General features: G+C 34.8%; 1 protein-coding gene across 2 annotated transcripts in view; it reads left to right on the plus strand.

The window, feature by feature from the left end:
- LOC144962802 (uncharacterized) overlaps positions 1–19,020 on the plus strand; it is a 64,355-nt gene that overhangs the window by 18,058 nt on the left and 27,277 nt on the right. For both annotated transcript variants that reach the window (XM_078896065.1, XM_078896064.1), the window contains exons 13-22: positions 432–512; positions 1,493–1,619; positions 3,998–4,171; positions 4,741–4,971; positions 6,056–6,168; positions 7,244–7,313; positions 11,425–11,664; positions 15,022–15,264; positions 15,675–15,926; positions 17,873–17,899. In XM_078896065.1, the coding sequence (XP_078752191.1) occupies positions 432–512; positions 1,493–1,619; positions 3,998–4,171; positions 4,741–4,971; positions 6,056–6,168; positions 7,244–7,313; positions 11,425–11,664; positions 15,022–15,264; positions 15,675–15,926; positions 17,873–17,899 (1,558 nt within the window). The remainder of the gene's footprint in view (positions 1–431; positions 513–1,492; positions 1,620–3,997; positions 4,172–4,740; positions 4,972–6,055; positions 6,169–7,243; positions 7,314–11,424; positions 11,665–15,021; positions 15,265–15,674; positions 15,927–17,872; positions 17,900–19,020) is intronic.

Raw genomic sequence — 19,020 nt, forward strand, 5'->3', positions numbered from 1 at the left:
AATTAATATGGAGTGATCTATGGTGTCAAAGGCTGCGCTTAGATCTAACAGGGCTAAAATGGGGATTTTACCAGCATCAGCTGTATGTTTTTAATTGGTGTTTTGGAAGAGCATGGATCAGGTTTATTTAAACTCATTCAGTGTAAATCAAATTTTCATCAGTTTTTAATTCTTCTATTGAAGATGATTGAACCAAGGAACACCCAGCTAGCCAATCACATTTGGTGATGCGGTGTAATAATAATGATAATAATAATGATAACAATTATAATAGTTATTGTTATTATTATTATTATTATTATTATTATTATTATTATTATTATTATTATTATTATTATTATTATTATTATTATTATTATTATTATTATTATTATTATTATTATTATCATTATTACTATTATATGATATGAATTTCTCACCCTAAATTCCAGGAACCTTGGAATTATTACACAGCAGACAGTCTCGATGTTAGCACGTTACAACCAATTCAAGTCACCATTGAGGATAAGACAGTAAGCGTTGTTACTACTTATATATAGGTAACCCACCTTCTCAATCCGGTAATCTGTCAGGATCGACCAAGTTTATAAAAGCAACTATAAAGTTAAAATAAACAAAAATATGAAATTATCACATTGCGCTTTTTGTCATTTGATATCTAATCTACTCAATGAAATGCATAACCTTAGGCTATGTTTCACATTTTGACTATATTATATTTAATTTGCAGCATACTTATCAATGCGACATATTACCGTTTGAAGTGGGCGGGTAACGAACATTCTTGAAAGTATAAACACAGTAGACCTGAAAAGGTTCATGATTTTAAATGATTTATTTTGAAATCGTTGCCCATCACGTGTAAACTGTAAACGGTATCATCTCGTATCAAACCAGATGACAAAAAAGTATTTTACAGTTAATATGATCAAAAATGTGAACTTTTGGTTTTCATCATTTAAAAGAATATGTTCATTTTCCTCAGTGAAATAATTTTACCCACTTCTATTTCTGACTAGAATTCTATTTTTAGTACCTAAACCACTCGGACATAATACCATTTCGAGGTGATGAGTCATAATTGTTATTCATTGAAGCTTTTTTTTGTCATGATATATTTCATTCTTATCTTAGTTGATATTATTTTACCCCCCCCCCCACCCCACCCCCAATCCTTCGGACTTTAGAGAGCATCCCATCATTTCTTTTTCATTCCTTGTGTTGTTGATGGCTCAGTGGCAAGGTATCTCATCATTTAACAGAGCCAATCAAAGTTGAGCGTGGTAAATTATTGGATGGGTTCTAATCGACGCGTATAAGCGTATTAGCAGGTCTTCTGATAACCCAAATGTTATGTATTCATTGTTGTAACGGAAAGGCTCTCAAACCAATGGAAAAGTCTAATATTTTAAAACGTATTTATTTAAATTCATATTATTGCTCATTGAAGACAACTTTTCATACACATATTTTTCCCCTATTTTCCCTTCAGGCTGAATTGATGATGATCTACAATGTGTTTGACTTTGATGATGAGGTTCACTCCTATGACCATTATGATGTTTCAGACTGTTTCACGTCAGATCAGACCAAGAGCTTTGAAATCATCTTCAAAAATCGTGAGTGGCCTCATTGCCCAGCTACAATGAATATCTGAGAGAATACCGGTGTTCTAAATAAATTTAATTTCGATTAATTGCCACGCAATCAATGGATCATTTCATTAAAAAACACTTATGATGCTTGATTAACTAACTGATAGAAAGAGAAATTATTAATAAAGCTTTAATAACATGCATACCGGTTGTGACAAAGCAGGTATGCAGGCGAGGTGAATTTAAATGACGGGCACTCAGAGTGACAAATTTGACAGTGGGAAAATCAGGTTTAATTATAAAAGTGGTCACTGATGCTGTAGGGACTTTAGTGGAAACCATTGTATCTCTGCGTATGCTGACGCAAACGAATAATCGAACGATAATGTCATCAAAAGCAAAAAGAGTCCTTGGAATGATCAGGAATATCTCGAAATCAAGGAAAATCACTAGATACCAAAACAAATCAAATGTTCTATCTATTCTTTTCTGTGGGTCCGAATCATGGAAACTGAGACACCATCTCCAACAAAATAAATGCATTCCAAAACAAATAACTAAGAAGGAACCTAAGGATTGTTTGGCCAAAAGTAATTTCAAACAAAGAATTAGCTAAATACACAGATTGAACCAGTACCTGATGCTGTAAAGGGGAGAAGGTGGAAAGGGACTGGACATGTCTTCAGAATTGATTTGAGTGCCATTGCCAGGATAGCCCTCAGGTGGACCCTACAGGAAACGAGAAGAAGGGGCCGCCCTCTGGAGACCTGAAGGAGGAGCATCGAGAGATAAATGAAAGATAGTGGATGGTCTTGGGGACAGAATGACAAAAATGGCCTCCAACCGAGAAAGATGGCGTTCCATCGTGTCAGCCATTTGTGATGATTAAGCACTAAGAGGATAAATGAAATGAAATGAATGTCACCGAGCAGTGATTTGGTGATGAATAAAAGGCTTGCATCTATTCGTTACAAATCTATGATTTGGTAGTTGACACTGTTTTATCTGAGAAAGCATTGTTTGAATTTCAATTTAATTTTAGTCTTGTTGGTTGAAGGTGAGGATAAATGTTTTTTACAAATATTTTTTAAAAGATATGATTGCTGCATTTTCCATTTTATCGCTTGTTCTTCATACAAGTTCTTGGCATCGTTTAAATAACGTGATATAAAATACAATCTGAAGGTCTGAAGTTCGATCCCCAATCGAGGACGACTGATTTTTTGGGATGGTTTTTTTCACTTCTATTTTCCTTTCTTGCTTTGTCTGGCACCTTTTATACATAGTTGTTCCGATCTTATTCTTATAAAATGCAAAATTGAACTGTTTTCTATTTTTATCTTCTTATCTTCATTTGATCACAGTTTCAATACAAAATAGTTTGTATTTTGATTGATTTTGTGCGGCTCTGTGGTTTTGTAGTACAACAATCATCTTTGTACCGGTAGGTCTCTGGTTGAGTCCAGTTCTGAGTAATTGGAAAAGCTCTTTAATCACACATCCTCACAAATACCTGGCCGGGTACAGCTTTGTCTCTGTTGAAAAAAAAGGTAATGTCTCGTCCTATCCGTTAAATGCTGGTGTTGGAGCAGCTTCTAATGGTCTCAAACTACAATATCATGATGAACTGTCCAGACCGCGAATTCGTTCCCGCTTTTGTGTCCACTCGTGAACTCGCACAGTAACCTCGTCACAACGCAACACTCGACCAGATGTTCTGCTGTTTCATGTGAATTGTCACAAAGTGTGCGTGTGGAAAGGCATCACTGATGAAGCCCTTATTATGCAGGTTCTTAATATTAGTATGTTGGCGAGAGATCCCGAGTAAAGTGTTTTGACCACATTTAGTGGATATGTGCTATGTAAAAGTTAAAGTTTTAAGGGGAAAAACCTTTAACTCAATTAATACTCGTGCTTTGTGTCCGTAAAGTTATCCTTTCTACTCAAGTGGGGATTTCACAAACTTCAAATCTGTGGAAATCTCGAATACTTACAACTCCTTCTTTTTAACTCCTCAGTTTTGATTTTATACAAAATACTCAAATATATAAAATCTGCCATGGTGTGTATCTCGCTTGATAACTCCATTGCTGTTAATATAAATCATTTCTACAAATTAGAGAACATCTTTACTCTGAGTACACCCTATGTCAATAGTAAATTGATATACAATGTGCTGTTAAAGAACGTTTGGATGAATATTGACATTCCTCATCTTTTCAGATGAGAAATTGTGAAGATAGATAAGACATGCTTAATACTTCTTTCAGACGCACGGTCGGTACTTATACAACCGATGCCTTTAATTTATGATGAAACATTTATTGAAATGTCTACCAATCGTTCTTTAGAACACTTTCAAATATAATAAAAAAGAAACGATGTGTGTTTCTTTTTTCCAGAGCCCTTCCATCCATTCCTTGATGACGCAGAGATGACATTCAAGATCGGGGCTAATCTCAGGATGGGAGAGGCGACGGGGACATCACCATTACGGTTCCAAAAAATATCCGTGAATAATGATGAGTCTGATGTATTTGTGATGGCGACTGTGCTAGGGAACGTGCCAGCTTACAGTAAGATTCGTGTTTTACATTTATGCAGTTTTGTTAAAAGCCATGCTGCCTTCCTTCAGATTTCTATGATACGCATAGATGCTCTATTTGTGAATATGTTATTTTGCAATGAATGTTTGTGTATTGATTATGTGCTATAGTCAGCTTTTTTATTAATGGCGCGTGTTTTTCTGTTTTTTCTCAGCGGTCCCTCTATCAAAAGTTGTAAAAATATGTGTCGACCTCTGAATACATTGAGTATATCTGAATAACTGAATATAGATTTTTGATCGTATTGATGCCATATCAAAAAAGTTTTCTTCTTTAAGACCTAAAAAAAACTACTCTTAAACCGCTGTCATAACAATAGAGATTTTACACTGTATATATATATATATATATATATATATATATATATATATATATATATATATATATGTGTGTGTGTGTGTGTGTGTGTGTTGGTGGGTACTTGTAGGTACGAGAGTGCTCGATAACGTTGGTTAGAGCTAATATAAAATATATATATATATAGTCAGGTTTGAATACGTTTCTCACTCTTATCTCACACAATATTGCATCCCACCCAGCATTGTTCCAGCCCACGAAAAATGTCACGGTGACGTCTACTTCACAAGCCATATCCGTGTCCTCGTACAAGGACTGTGCTGCATCCTGTGTTGATATTCAACCTAAGCCATGCAATAGCTTTGACTACTGTCCCGGTGGCAACAGCCCGACATGCTTCTTGCGGACTCTCGAGGATGAATTTTCAACCCAAGGAAAAGTGGAGCCCAATGGGACTTGTATCCATTATGCACGTGAGTTTGTTTTATCAATGTTCAAAGAAAAAATGTATTATTGTTATTATTATTATTATTATTATTATTATTATTATATTATTATTATTATTATTATTATTATTATTATTATTATTATTATATTATTATTATTATTATTATTTATTATTATTATTATTATTATTATTATTATTATATATTATTATTATTATTATTATTATTATTATTATTATTATTATTATTATTATTATTATTATTATTATTATTATTATTATTATTATTATTATTATTATTATTATTTTTTTATATATTATTACTATTGTTATTTATTATGTCATCATCATCATCCTACATCATCATTATCATCATCATCATCATCATCATCATCATATATCATATAATTACTCATAATATATAATAATAATAATAATAATAATAATAATAATAATAATAATAATAATAATAATAATAATAATAATAATAATAATAATAATGATGATGATGATGATGATGATGATGATGATGATGATGATGATGATGATGATGATAATGATGATGATGATGATGATAAAGATGATAATTATGATGATGATGATGTTGATAATGATAATGACAAAAATTATTATCATTTGTTACATTTTCTGGTCGTTTTACATTAAATAGCATTATCTACTTCTTTAGAGTTCAATCAATCAGTCAATCAATCAAACAATCTATCTCTCTATCTATCTATCTATCTATCTATCTATCTATCTATCTATCTATTTATCTATTAGTCAATCAATCAATTAAGCAGTTATCACTCCCCGGTATAGTGTTTTTAATGCAATGTATATTTAACATATTATTGCTGGAGGAACGAACGTTGATTCGTATTCATTATTCCTGCATTTAATTTGTTAATACTTTCTTCCAGATGGTAAAGGATTGAATTCATAATATAAAATAAATATGTTCATTGTTGATAAAACAAGTGTTTTATTTTCCATGCCTTTTTATGTCATTTGTCGACGCCAGAAGATCTTTTTTATTTTCACTGCCTCTTTGGTGGATTTTGAAAGTTTTGACTTTTCTACAAGTCTATATTTCTATATGTTTTCTACAGGCTCTGAACCGGGAGGGTACCCGATCCAAAGTGTTGATATGATGTATAAAAGTATAACAGATTTGGTCTACGACAATCTGTTCAGCATCACAATTTATCAGAAAAATGGAGGTGTAAGTAAGGCTAAGTTATGGAGAGAAAGATAAAGGGAGTAATGTGATTCGTATAGGAAGGAACAACACAAAACAAACGATGTTTCGGCATTTGACCATTCTTAAGTAAACACGATATATATATATATATATATATATATATATATATATATATATAAAATATATTATATATATATATATATATATATATATATATATATATACACATAATTGAACTTTTATATAGCGCGATATCCTCTATACTTGATCAAAGCGCTTTACAGGGAGGGGTCTCTGACCAACAGCAACATGTAACATGTAGAACGAACCACGACGACTGTTAGGCGTCATTATAATTTTTTCCGACATAGACAACGCTGTTAACAGTCAGGTACTCATTTTACACCTGAGTACGGTGAGAGAATGTGAATAAAGAGTCATTTCCAAGGTCTCAACTATGCGCCATGCAAGGCTCGAACCCAGGGCCTTCTGATCCGAAAGCGAGTGTCATACCATAAGACCACATAGCCACACATTGCCATCATATTTTTCTTTCAATTTTATATCATAATTTACTTAGGTCTAAAATGAGTACCTGGCCGTTTACAGCGTTGTCTCTGTCAAAAAAACAACGTAATATCGCCTAACAGGCGTCATGTCACGTCCTACATGTTAAGTGTTGCTGTTGGCTGTGGATCCCTTGTTAAGCGCTTTGAGCACGTTTAGTGGATATTGCGCTATATAATAGCTCATCTTTAAAACGAGAATTTAAATCACGACCTGCATTGTAACTTAGAGCACTGAGAGAACCACAATCGACAGGTTTTACCAGATCATCACACAATTGTGTTCGGTTATCAGACCTGTTAATATGTGCACCTCGATTCGTGATCACAATGAATAGAAATCAGCCACAAGTTACATATTTTGACTATATTCTATTACCAGCACTTCGTTGAGCCCGACAAAATACCGATTTTAACAAGATCGGACACACATCGTAATAAAATTGTTGAAACAAGAATGATTCTATCATGTTATAGAACGGTTTGTGCCGTCTAATGTGTAAATAATCCTCCCCATATTTTCCCACCAGAATAAAACATACCTGGCTACCGATATAAGAGATGACATTCTTTTACCAACCGATCCAGCCAGCGCTGCAGGTGAACAGTTTTATTATTATTATTATTATTATTATTATTATTATTATTATTATTATTATTATTATTATTATTATTATTATTATTATTGCCATTATAATCACCGTAAATAGCGTCGTCAATATCATCATCATCGCCATCATCATCATCATCATCAGTATCATCATCATCATCATCATCATCATCAACAACAACAACAACAACATCGTCATCATCACTATCATTTCCATTATTTCTATCAATATAATCACAATTAATAATTTTACTAAATATAGTTCTTTGTTATTATCGATTACATATATTATTAACTTCGTCCCTACAAAAGTGACGTCTACCTTTTAAGATTGAGCTATCTCAGATATTCTAGAGATGAAATACCTTCTAATAAAATAATAGTATTTAGTGTTGAACTCTAAAAGGCTAGCCACAGCACAGGCAGGTGTGATTTTAACCTTTCATGAAAAAAAGATCATCTGATACCCTGTATTTGCCCATTCATTAATTGGCGTTGGGGACATAGTCGATAGCATTTCTCATCGTGTGATCGAGTCCAGTTACATTTAGTATAGCAATTGGATGGATGTGTGACAAACACAGTTGCAAAAATGTGTTGTCATTGAGTACATACATTACAGTGGGGATCGTCTGAATTACCGTTTTGCTTAAATTAAATGCTGGCTAATTTGATTAAACAGGATTATTTCCCTTTAGAATATAACTATTAATTTGAACTTTGTGAATGAAAATTTGGTTTAACATGGCTTGTCGGTGAACAAACGAAGCATCGTGGAGCGTAATGATCATTGTGAATCAGTTGAGATGCGTGGTATGAATGTTCATCTTGATCTTGATCAAATTCGTCAAATGGCCGTTCCGCCTTAAAAACCCGTTTACTTCTGCTTTCCAATCGGCGGGCAATAAGGCGATGACCACAGTACCTCAGTAGAGTATGCTGTGAATGAGTCTTTGAAATATCCCATCTAAGGGTATAAGAATCCGATTAGGAGAATGCTTTTATCACAGTTAACGCTAAAATTAGGACAGCTCGTATTAAATACAACCCTTCTAAAGGCTTGATGGTTTTTACGAATGAGCAAAACTCAAATTACACAACTGCTATAGGGAATGAGATTAGCGGAAGAGTAGCGTCCCTTGATTGAGAGACGCATGCGCACAACCAACATGACGTTCTCTCTCTAATAACTTTTCCGCCGGTGACGTCACAGACTATGGGTGACGTCCTTCTTCTTCTTCTTCGTTCCCGTCACGTCACATGGTCAGTCCGGTCTGGTGAATGAAGCCCACAGTGGTCCTGAGGTCGTCCTCACTGCCGTACAGCTTCTTTGAGTATGGGGTTGGGTCAGGCCAGAAGTTCCTTCTCAACTGGTTGTACCTTGGACATTCCATTAGGACATGATGTCCATTTTCATTTTCAAGTCCGCAGTCACATTGTCCAGAGGCACCTGCTCTGGACATCCTCCACATATGTTCCTTTAACTGGTTGTGTCCAGTTCTCAGTCTGAAGATGATGACCTGTTCCTTTCTGTCGAGCACCTTGATTGGGTCATTCATGTTGTATTCTGGGTGCTTGACTCTCCATCTCTGAGACTGGATAAATTTGGCCATTTTGTTAATTTCTCCTGTTGAGTACGTTGGGGAGGGTTGCTGCATGCGACTGCCTGCCTTTGCCAGTTGGTCAGCGATCAGATTTCCAAGTATCCCACAGTCTCCTGGAATCCACTGCAGTACAATGTTGGTAAACTTGCTTAGCTTCATGAGGTCTTCCACCAAGGCGTCTATATCATCCGCAAAGGACATCATTATATCCTCCAGAATTTTCTTAGCATATGTTAAAATCACTATGTGTCTTGGTTTTTCATTTTCTGAGAGGATTTGCTTAACAGCTTCATGGATTGCATCTGCCTCTGACTTGTAGATTAAAGTGCGAGTACCAGTCGGTTTGCTGATCTCCTTTTGTTGACCATTTGTGTACTCGATGTGCACTCCCAGGCCCCCGCACGTGTGTTCTTTATTGCATGAACCATCGGTATAGATTCTTGTCCATTTTTTTTCAGGGTAGTTTTGATCTATGCACTTCTGTACAGACTTCTTGATTTCTTCGCCGTGTTTTTGTTTTGTTGAAATGTCACCAACGGAAGTCTTGATTTTCAAGTGATTTTGCCTTTTCCAAATTGGTACTCTGATATTTGCTCTGCATTTTTGGGCCATTATTTCGTCAAGTTCGTGATCTTTTTTAATTTGCTGGGCTCTTTCAATAAAGTGTGATCTTTTCAGCCGCCTAGTTTTCTTTTGTTGCGCTCTAGCGTGAAGAGGCTGATCTGTCATTGTTTTCACGTTTGTGTATTGTTTCAAAATTTTTGATTCCCTTCTTTCTGATAGAGATGTAAGTCCTGTTATGGTTTCCATTGCATGTATCGGTGTCGATTTCATTCCTCCACTTATTATCCTCATGTTGCTGTGTTGCACTTTGTCCAGTTTTTCCATTTGAGTTTTGGAGCAGTTTCCCCATGCAGATATCCCGTATTCTAGCGCTGGTCTCACATATCCTGTGTAAGTTTGTTTCAGTATATCGGAGCTAGCTCCCCAAGTTGTTCCAGCTAGTTTTTTCAAGAGTTGTGTTCGCTTTACCCCAACTTTCTGACTGTTGCTGATTTGATTTTTCCATGTTAGTCTTGGGTCAAAATGGACTCCTAGGTATTTTGGTGCGTCGTCTTTTTCCAATTCATGGTCTTCAATATGTGGCTTTGCTTTTTCATCTTTTGGGGAGAGGCTAAATATTGTGAACTTTGTCTTCACTGCATTTATTTTCATCGCCCAGTTGTCAGTCCATTCTTTGATATTATCCAGTGTGATTTGCATCCTGTGTTGTGCCTTGATTAAGTTTTGGTCAGAGCTAATCAGAGCTAGGTCATCTGCGTACATCGACATTTTCACTCCTCGACATAGTGTTTCTCTTATATCATTTACATAGAGAAGAAATAGTGTAGGTGATAGTACTCCACCTTGTGGGACTCCATGTTTTAGTTTTGCTTCTCTACTTTTGTGACCTTGTGTTGTTACTCTTGCCTTTCTTGTTTTTAGGTAGTTTTGTATCCAGTTGAGCATGTTATGGGATACTTTTGATTTTTGTAGTTTATATACCAGACCTTTTTTCCACACTTTGTCAAATGCTTTTTCAAAGTCCACCCATACCACAATTTTTTTCTTTCCATCCTGAAACGAGTCTTCTATTTCTTGGGATATGTAGGTTACTTGATTTTCAGTATTCCTGTGTCTTCTGAAACCAGCTTGTTCATTTATAAGCACATTATAGTTTTCAAGATACCACATCAGTTTGGAGTTGATAATTCTTTCTACCAGCTTGCACATGCAGCTTGTAAGACTTATGGGTCGGTAATTTGCGGCTTCATTTGCTTGTTTTCCTTCTTTCTTAATTGGGACAATAAAAGCCTTTTTCCATATATCTGGTATTTTACCAGTTTTTCAAGTGCTGTTGTAGAGTTGTAATAGCTTCTTTTTCGCTGTCTTTCCAAGATGGTAAGCATCTCATTTGTTACTTCGTCTCGGCCTGGCGATTTCTTTGTTTTTAACACTTTGAGAGAGCTTTCTAGTTCTTCCATAGTTAGCTTCTTTGTCATTACTTCATCTATGGCTTCCTTGAGTTCCTTTTTTTGTTTTCTGCATTCTTTTTAAACTCTTTTCTTCAGTTCTTTTTCTATTGTGTTGTCCCAAATTTTTTTGAACTGCTCCATGAATAGGTCTGCAGCTTGTTGTGAACTGACAAGTTCTCCTTCTTTTTCCAAAGCGGGAGGGGCGTAGTGATTCGGTTCTCTATTTAGGGCTTTTGTAAGTTTCCAAAGTTTATTTCCATCTTTTTTGGGTGACGTCCAATCAAGGGACGCTACTCTTCCGCTAATCTCATTCCCTATTAGAAAACAATAAGCTTCAATACCGGGAGACTGGACCCGTATGTTTCACCAAAATGATAATAATATGTCTTTGTTTCTTTGTTTTTGTTTTTGCTTTTTCGGTTTGCGACACATATCTAAATGAATGTGTTTAATGGTATTGAAATGCTTTAATTTTATTACAGGATGTCTCCTTGGGGAATTCTCCAAGACGGTCAGTAAGAAATTACCGGACAACGTCATCGTGGAGACACATACGATGGTCAGCGTGACGGACTGTGCGACGAGTTGTGTGACCACTACTGCATTCCGTTGTCAGTCATTTGATTACAACTATGGAGTCGGAGCCTGCAGATTGTCCGATAAACACAGCGACGAAATCACCACCCAACTTTCTTATGCTAAAAATGTTGTCATTTATACAAGTAGGTGGTATCATTTGCTCTTTTTGGATATTTCGATTTTAAAGTATAATTCGGAAAAGAAAAAGTTTTCTCTATATTATTTAATGCTATTGTAAACGCCAAACACATTTGTCAACCTTTTTAAAGACAAAATACATAACATTCGTTCAGAACTAGATCGGCATGAACCATTTAGAGATACAAATACATTCTGTGGTACCCCTTTAGACAAGTTCCAACCAGTTTCATCTAGTTTCATAAACGAGTTGATAAAAAAGTCCCCATTAAATCCTGCGACCTTGATCCCCTACCAGCACAGCTTTTGGCCAGCTCCATCGATACATTATTACCATCCATTACATCAATCATAAATACATCCATACTGACTGGCGAAGTTCCATCTTGCTTTAAAAGTGCCCTCGTCAAACCACTTCTGAAGAAACCATCACTGGACCACAATATATTAAACAATTATCGTCCTGTATCAAATTTACCTTTTTTGTCAAAACTTTTGGAGAAGGTAGTTCTTACACAATTAACATCTCATCTTAAGAACAACAGTTTGGAACAACCCTTTCAATCAGCCTACAAACATCAACACAGTACTGAAACGGCGCTTCTTAAAATCTTTAATGACTTGTTATGTAATGCTGATGCTAACAATATCAATGTATTATGCCTTTTAGATCTTTCAGCTGCCTTTGACACCATTGACCATGACATTTTGTTAAGAAGACTAGAAAATACGTTCGGCATAAAAGGAATTGCCCTGAAATGGTTTACTTCATATTTACAGGATCGATGGCAGACTGTCGTGGTGAATGGTGTTCAGTCAGAACAAGTTTTACTAAATTTTGGAGTGCCACAAGGCTCTGTTCTTGGCCCTGTCCTTTTTACTGTATATATGCAGCCCCTTTCTAGTGTGATATCCAGATTCAATCTGAGTTATCATTTTTATGCAGATGATACGCAAATATATGATTCAGCACCCCTTAGTAATTTACAGCTCTTAATACAACGAATTACGAGCTGTTTTAATGAGATTAAATCTTGGATGTACCACAATAAGTTAAAATTAAATGATAGTAAAACTGAGATTTTGATGTGTGAAAGGCCGAGTATCCTATTTACATAGGCAAATAAATCACCTATTACTCTGGGAAATAGCACAATAAAATTTTCAAATAAATAAAAAACCTTGGCGTCATTATTGATAAAGATCTTTCCATGACAAGCCACGTGAATAACACCATACAATCTATGTACATAGAAATGAAAAAATAAGCAAAATTCGTAATTTAATACCGAAGCATATAACAGAACTTTTAATTAAGTCCCTGGTTTTATCTAAATTGGACTATTGTAACTCCCTTTGGGCGAATTTAGCTAAAGACAAAATTAGCAAACTTCAGGTTGCTCAAAATAACGCAGCCAGGCTCATTGTACGCAATAACAAAAAAATACCCGTCAGCAACTCTTCTTCTCCGTGAGTTACATTGGCTTCCTGTTGAAAAAAGAGTTGCCTATAAGATTTGTACTGTTGTCTACAAATCCCTGAGCACGAACAGTCCCTCCTATATTAAAGACCTTCTAAACATATATGTCCCCAATAGAAACTTGAGGTCAAGCAATGACCAATCAATCCTTGTCAAACCTAAGCCATTGCGTAAAATAGGTGAACAGTCTTTTCAATTTTCGGCCCACCATTTTTGGAACTCTCTCCCGTCACACGTGAGATGCTCGGATTCGTTGACAACGTTCAAATCTCGCTTAAAGTTTTATCTTTTTACGTCATAATGTTGCAATATTATTTTCATATTTTGTTGTTAAATTGAATTCGTATCACGTTTCCTTCACACTTGTCTCACTGTAATATGTTTTGTTTTATATCACTGTAAAGCGCTTAGAGCCTGTGACAACGGGGTAAAGCGCTATATAAATGCCATTTATTATTATTATTATTATGTGTTCATATCACGGTGCACATATTGACAAGTCTGATAACCGAATACCTTAATTATGGTCCTATTTTAATATTGTTGTATTGGACAACACTTTACCTTGGTCTGAGAGTATTTCCGTTGCAACATTGAGCTCAAAACAATTTTGGTTATCAGACCTGCAAATAGGTACAAGTCATTTCATATGAATCAATTGTTCCAAGATAAACTTTTACATAATACCGAATTTTATGTCTTGATGTACGTTATTCATTTTTTTTTCTCTTTAAACAGTTGTTGATTGAGGTGGCATTCGAAACCTAATAAATCGCGGCTTAATGTATGTTACAAATATATATTCATTGAGATCAGATTCTCCTATTGCCGACTGTTGACACGCCAGCTTTGGCTATTTTCTCCCAAACAGTGGTGCCATTTGTGCCAACTTAAAAATCAAAACAAAAACAGAGCAATCCATTCGCATTGTCATTTGGACTACAATAAACCAGCACACTACTCTTTTGGCTGCCGGTTGAGAGAAGAGTTCAATATGAATGTCAATCGTGCCGTGCTTTGAAATGCATTCTCAGAACTTCACTCAATTTAATCTACCCATACTCGGAACTGTCTAAAAAGTTAAAAATCTCTCAAATTTGACTGATTCGCATTCGATCTGTATTTCATGTCAGTCAAGAGTTCTTTTTGTTTTCGTTATTATCTCTATGCAGGTATGATTTATCTTACTGTTTTATTGGGGGTTATTTTTTCTTTACTTTTTGTTTGTTTGTGTTCTTGTTTTGTTTAGGATTTTTTACTGCTGCTGCAAAGTGATATGGAAATGGATATTGATGCTATACGAATTGCGATATTACTGTTGCAATTGCCATCATCATATTGATATCTAAATCATTAACAGTGTTTGCGTTAACGAGCAAATCTTAAATATACGCCACATAGGAGAACATAGATTATCTTAAGATGCATTTATAATTTATAGGTTAAAAATTACTTTGTGGTTGAAAAGTTAGGCCCATTATTTTTCCTGACCCTTGTACGTTATGGTTTGTTGCCAGAAATGGTTTGTATTTACTATTTTTAAAAATTGAGATTGTATAATATAGCGCAATATCCACTTAACTGGCTCAAAGCGCTTTACAAGGGACCCCTGGCCAACTGAACACGTATCATATAGGACGGGACATTACGCCTGTTAGGCGATATTAAACATTTTTTTCGGACAGAGGCAACGTTGTTAACGGCCAGTTACGGTGAGAGAATGTGAGTAAAGAGCTTTTTCCAAGGACTCAACTATGTTCCGAGCGAGGCTCGAACCCAGGACCTTCCGATCCAAAAGCGAGTGTCATACCAGTAGACCACATAGCCGCACTGAACCCTAAACAATCAAAACAAAGCATTCATTTTCTTTGTTTTTGTCCAGGTTTCTACACGAAAGACTACAAACATTTTGGGACACTAATTTCCAACAACCCAGACAAAGTGATAAGCCAAGTCACTTCAAGTGAGTTGTGCGCACGTGACTGGACTGAGGAGAGCTCATTTAATTGTGAATCATTCACGTACTGCCCTGACCAGAAAACATGCAATTTAAAAAAGGATCACATTTTGGCCCAGGCTGGAAGTCAACAGACTGGGCAGTCAACATTTTGTGATTATTATTCCCGTGAGTGATTTTCTATTCTTTTATCTTCAAAATAACAACATATAAAAGTTCCACATACAAATGTATACTTGAAAATTGGCCTTCCTCGTTTTCTACTGAAAGAACCTACTATAGCCAACACCAATGTTTCAAATTCATAATTCTCTGGCAAAGCCCGATTTTAAAATGTGAGAAAACGTTTCCTTCAAAGGTCCATCGATATAAATAACTCTAAACTTTACCAAAAAGTAAATGTCTCAAACTATCTTCTTTGATAAATAAGATTTAAGACTTTATGTCATGTTTCGATTCATTTTGTTCGTTCGATATTTTTGATGTATTTTCTTTAAGCCAAAATGGGGGTGGGGAAAGAATGGTTTTGTCAGAGTATGAGAATAGCTCTAAATGGCTACTTTTTATATCTCTGTTAGGAATACATCTTTTTGATTACACCAAACACTCAAACCACTTTATTGTGGGACATGATGACCTGGTGACCACAGTGAAATCCGATTCGGATTGCGCCAACAGTTGTGCCAGAGGGGAGTTGAAAGGCTGCGCCAGTTTCGAAGTGTGTCAAGTTTCTAGAGGAGACACAGAGTGTAGATTGTCATTGGCGGATCCAAACCTGCAGAACTCCTCTTTGACCATGGAGACGTCACGGGAATGTAACCTATTTACAAGTGAGTGTGACGTTGATTTATAGTTTATCAAGTTTTCAAGAATACCAATTCCATATCCTCCAAAAATATCATGTTACTAAAATAGGTATGATAGCCTTTTATACAGTTCATTATTTGTATCATTCTAGTTTTTGGGATTCTTTTTTTTTTCTTTTTTGTTTTGTTTGGTTATCTATTATTGGGGATGTCATAAACAACTAGACTATCTTAAATTATTTTCGCATTTTGTTTGTAAGGAAATGTTTTCCTTCATAAAGAAAGCATTCATAAATGCAGAGCAGTCTTTGAATATGCTATCAAATGAATCTGTTTGTAGTTGATTCAAGACTACGCACTTGTTAACAAGATATATTCCTCTATTTCAGTCATGAAATTTTCATTATCAGGGGATACTACTGGCTTTATGATATAAATGGGAATTTTCCCCTAATCTCTTTGGAACTCAGACAAACTGCATTATACACAATAGTCTTATGATCCATCTGCAAAGAAAATTGTGTTTTATAAATGCCACCGTTGTACCAACAACTAGGATATTTTAACCTCCCTACCCTTCATAGATCATAAGTAATCCTACAAGATATGCATTGCCTAGATGATGGTTGCAGGCGAAATGTTTTGGGTGCGCAATTCAAAATAATAACAATTCCTCATAAGTATCACGTTTTTGGGTGCGCAATTCAAAATGATAACAATTCCTCCTAAGTATAACAAACCCAAAGAGGAAATAATTTACCACTTACACCTGGCACATTTGCTAATGCACAAAGATAAAGGTATTCCCAAGTCGGAGCAGACATTGAGGATTTTCCTGTTAGAGGAGGAGCTCCATCCTGAGTCTACATGGTGGGATGCACCCTCAAATCAAGAAAGTTATTCCATGTTATGAAATTCCAAAGCATACAGTTAACTATAGATAACTGCAAAGGGGAATTGCGAACCACAAAACCATGTTGGACGTGATGCATTACGTTAAATTTATTTGAATAAGTGTCTCAATAGAATACTAATGTATTCCAGGAGTTGATGACATTTTAGTTATTGATACATGCCTTTAATTTTTGGCCTTGTTCGTTTTTGTTTGCATCGTTAGGTTTTCTTGTTGTTGCTGTTGATTAATTTGTATGTTGTATTCTTGTTTGTTTGTTTTGGTTTAATTGTTTTTTTAAAGAGTATTTTAGGTCCATTTGTTGATGGGTGTGATATTGACATAATTTTTGTTTGAACCTCCCCCTGTAATGAAATTTATAATCTGTCACGGCAAATCAAACCATTTCTTTTTCGTGTTTTGTGTGCTCAAGTTTTACCTGTCACCTGTTGGTTGTTAGCGAAGCGAACGAACAGCACTGTGGTAGAGTAAACAAAACGTGTCTATGCCGCCTTTTCCTCCGTCAGATCTAAAGAAAATCATTAGCCATCTACTCTCTAGATGAACAGATCGGCGAGACCCGGGATCTAGGGTAGTCACGCAGGACAGAAAGCCAATGTATAACCCATTACGCTACATTGTGTATTGACCACGAATAACACTGACTGTTCTCGAGTATAATTCCAGTGTCATCAATCAATATCCAGCCGAACTCTCAGAAACATCGACCAATAAGATGACCTATAACCCGTGAAAAAGCCATCTGAGATATTAGCAATACGAATCATACCAGACATTTAATTCGATCTTGGTAGAAACGATTAGATATTTCTTTATAACAATATTTAAAAAATGAGAGAATCTATGATTTGAGTGAAATTGACACTATCCATCATACAGTTAGGAAATTGTGGTTGAAAAATTAACCTACGCACGCAACTGTTTCTGATATTCTCACTACAACTACACAAAATTGCTTCATATTATTTTATTTATTTATTTCATTTTTCAAATATGAATAATCGACGATAGAATTTGAATCAGTCTCTACTTTATTCCTTTTTTTCTTCCAATACAGGAACAAAACGAATTAAAGTAACGAATGGTAAGAACTCATTTTATTCCGTATCAACATCATCATCATCATCATCATCGTCATCATCATCATCATCATCATCATCATCATCATCATCATCATCATCATCAGCAGCAGCAGCAGCAGCATCATCGTCATCATCATTATTAATTTTATTATTATTATTATTATTATTATTATTATTATTATTATTATTATATTATTATTATTATTATTATTATTATTATTATATATTATTTATTATTATTATTATTATTATTATTAATATCATCATCATCATTGTCGTTATTATTATTATATTATCATTATTATTATTATTATTATTATTATTATTATTATTATTATTATTATTATTATATATCATCATCATCATTGTCGTTATTATTATTATCATTATCATTATTATTATTATTATTATTATTATTATTATTATTATTATTATTATTATTATTATTATTATTATTATTATTATTATTAAAATCATCCTCATCCACATCTTCATCGTCATCATCGCCATCATTTTATTATTATTTTCATCATTCTTATCATTACTTTTGTTACCATTACTAAGTGTAAATATAATCTTTATCATAATCGCATTACTCTTCGCCATCATTATCATCATCATCATCATCATCATTATCGCATCATCATCATCATCATCATCATCATCATCACATCATCATCATCATCATCATCATCATCATCATTATGATCACCATCCTTTTTCTACTCTATAAGTAGGCATAGGAAAACAAATTTTCATTCAAAACACCTTAAAGCCAACCAGTCAGGTACTTATACAGTCTAGTGGAGCATCGAGCCTTACGCATCTAAGGACATTGCTAACGCCAGATTTAACATTCCTATTTACTCATTGACCTGTCGTACTCGAAAAGAAAAAATACACAATTTTAGAGTTATGGTTAGAAATCTAGTCCTTCAAATATCAATGAGTAAAATGACCTTTTTATCGATCTATTCAAAAGGACGAATTTTCTGGCCAAAATTTTAGAAATGTCCTTTTTCAATAGACATTAGTGACTAGACTCCTGTTAAAGGATTAGACACCAACGAGATAATGATTTTTCATTACAATTTCGTAGAGAGAGAGAGAGAGAGAGAGAGAG

This window comes from Berghia stephanieae, chromosome 1 (genome assembly GCF_034508935.2).
Source record: "Berghia stephanieae isolate SIO BIC M18660-M18661 chromosome 1, UCSD_Bste_1.3, whole genome shotgun sequence".
NCBI classification, from domain to species: domain Eukaryota; kingdom Metazoa; phylum Mollusca; class Gastropoda; order Nudibranchia; family Aeolidiidae; genus Berghia; species Berghia stephanieae.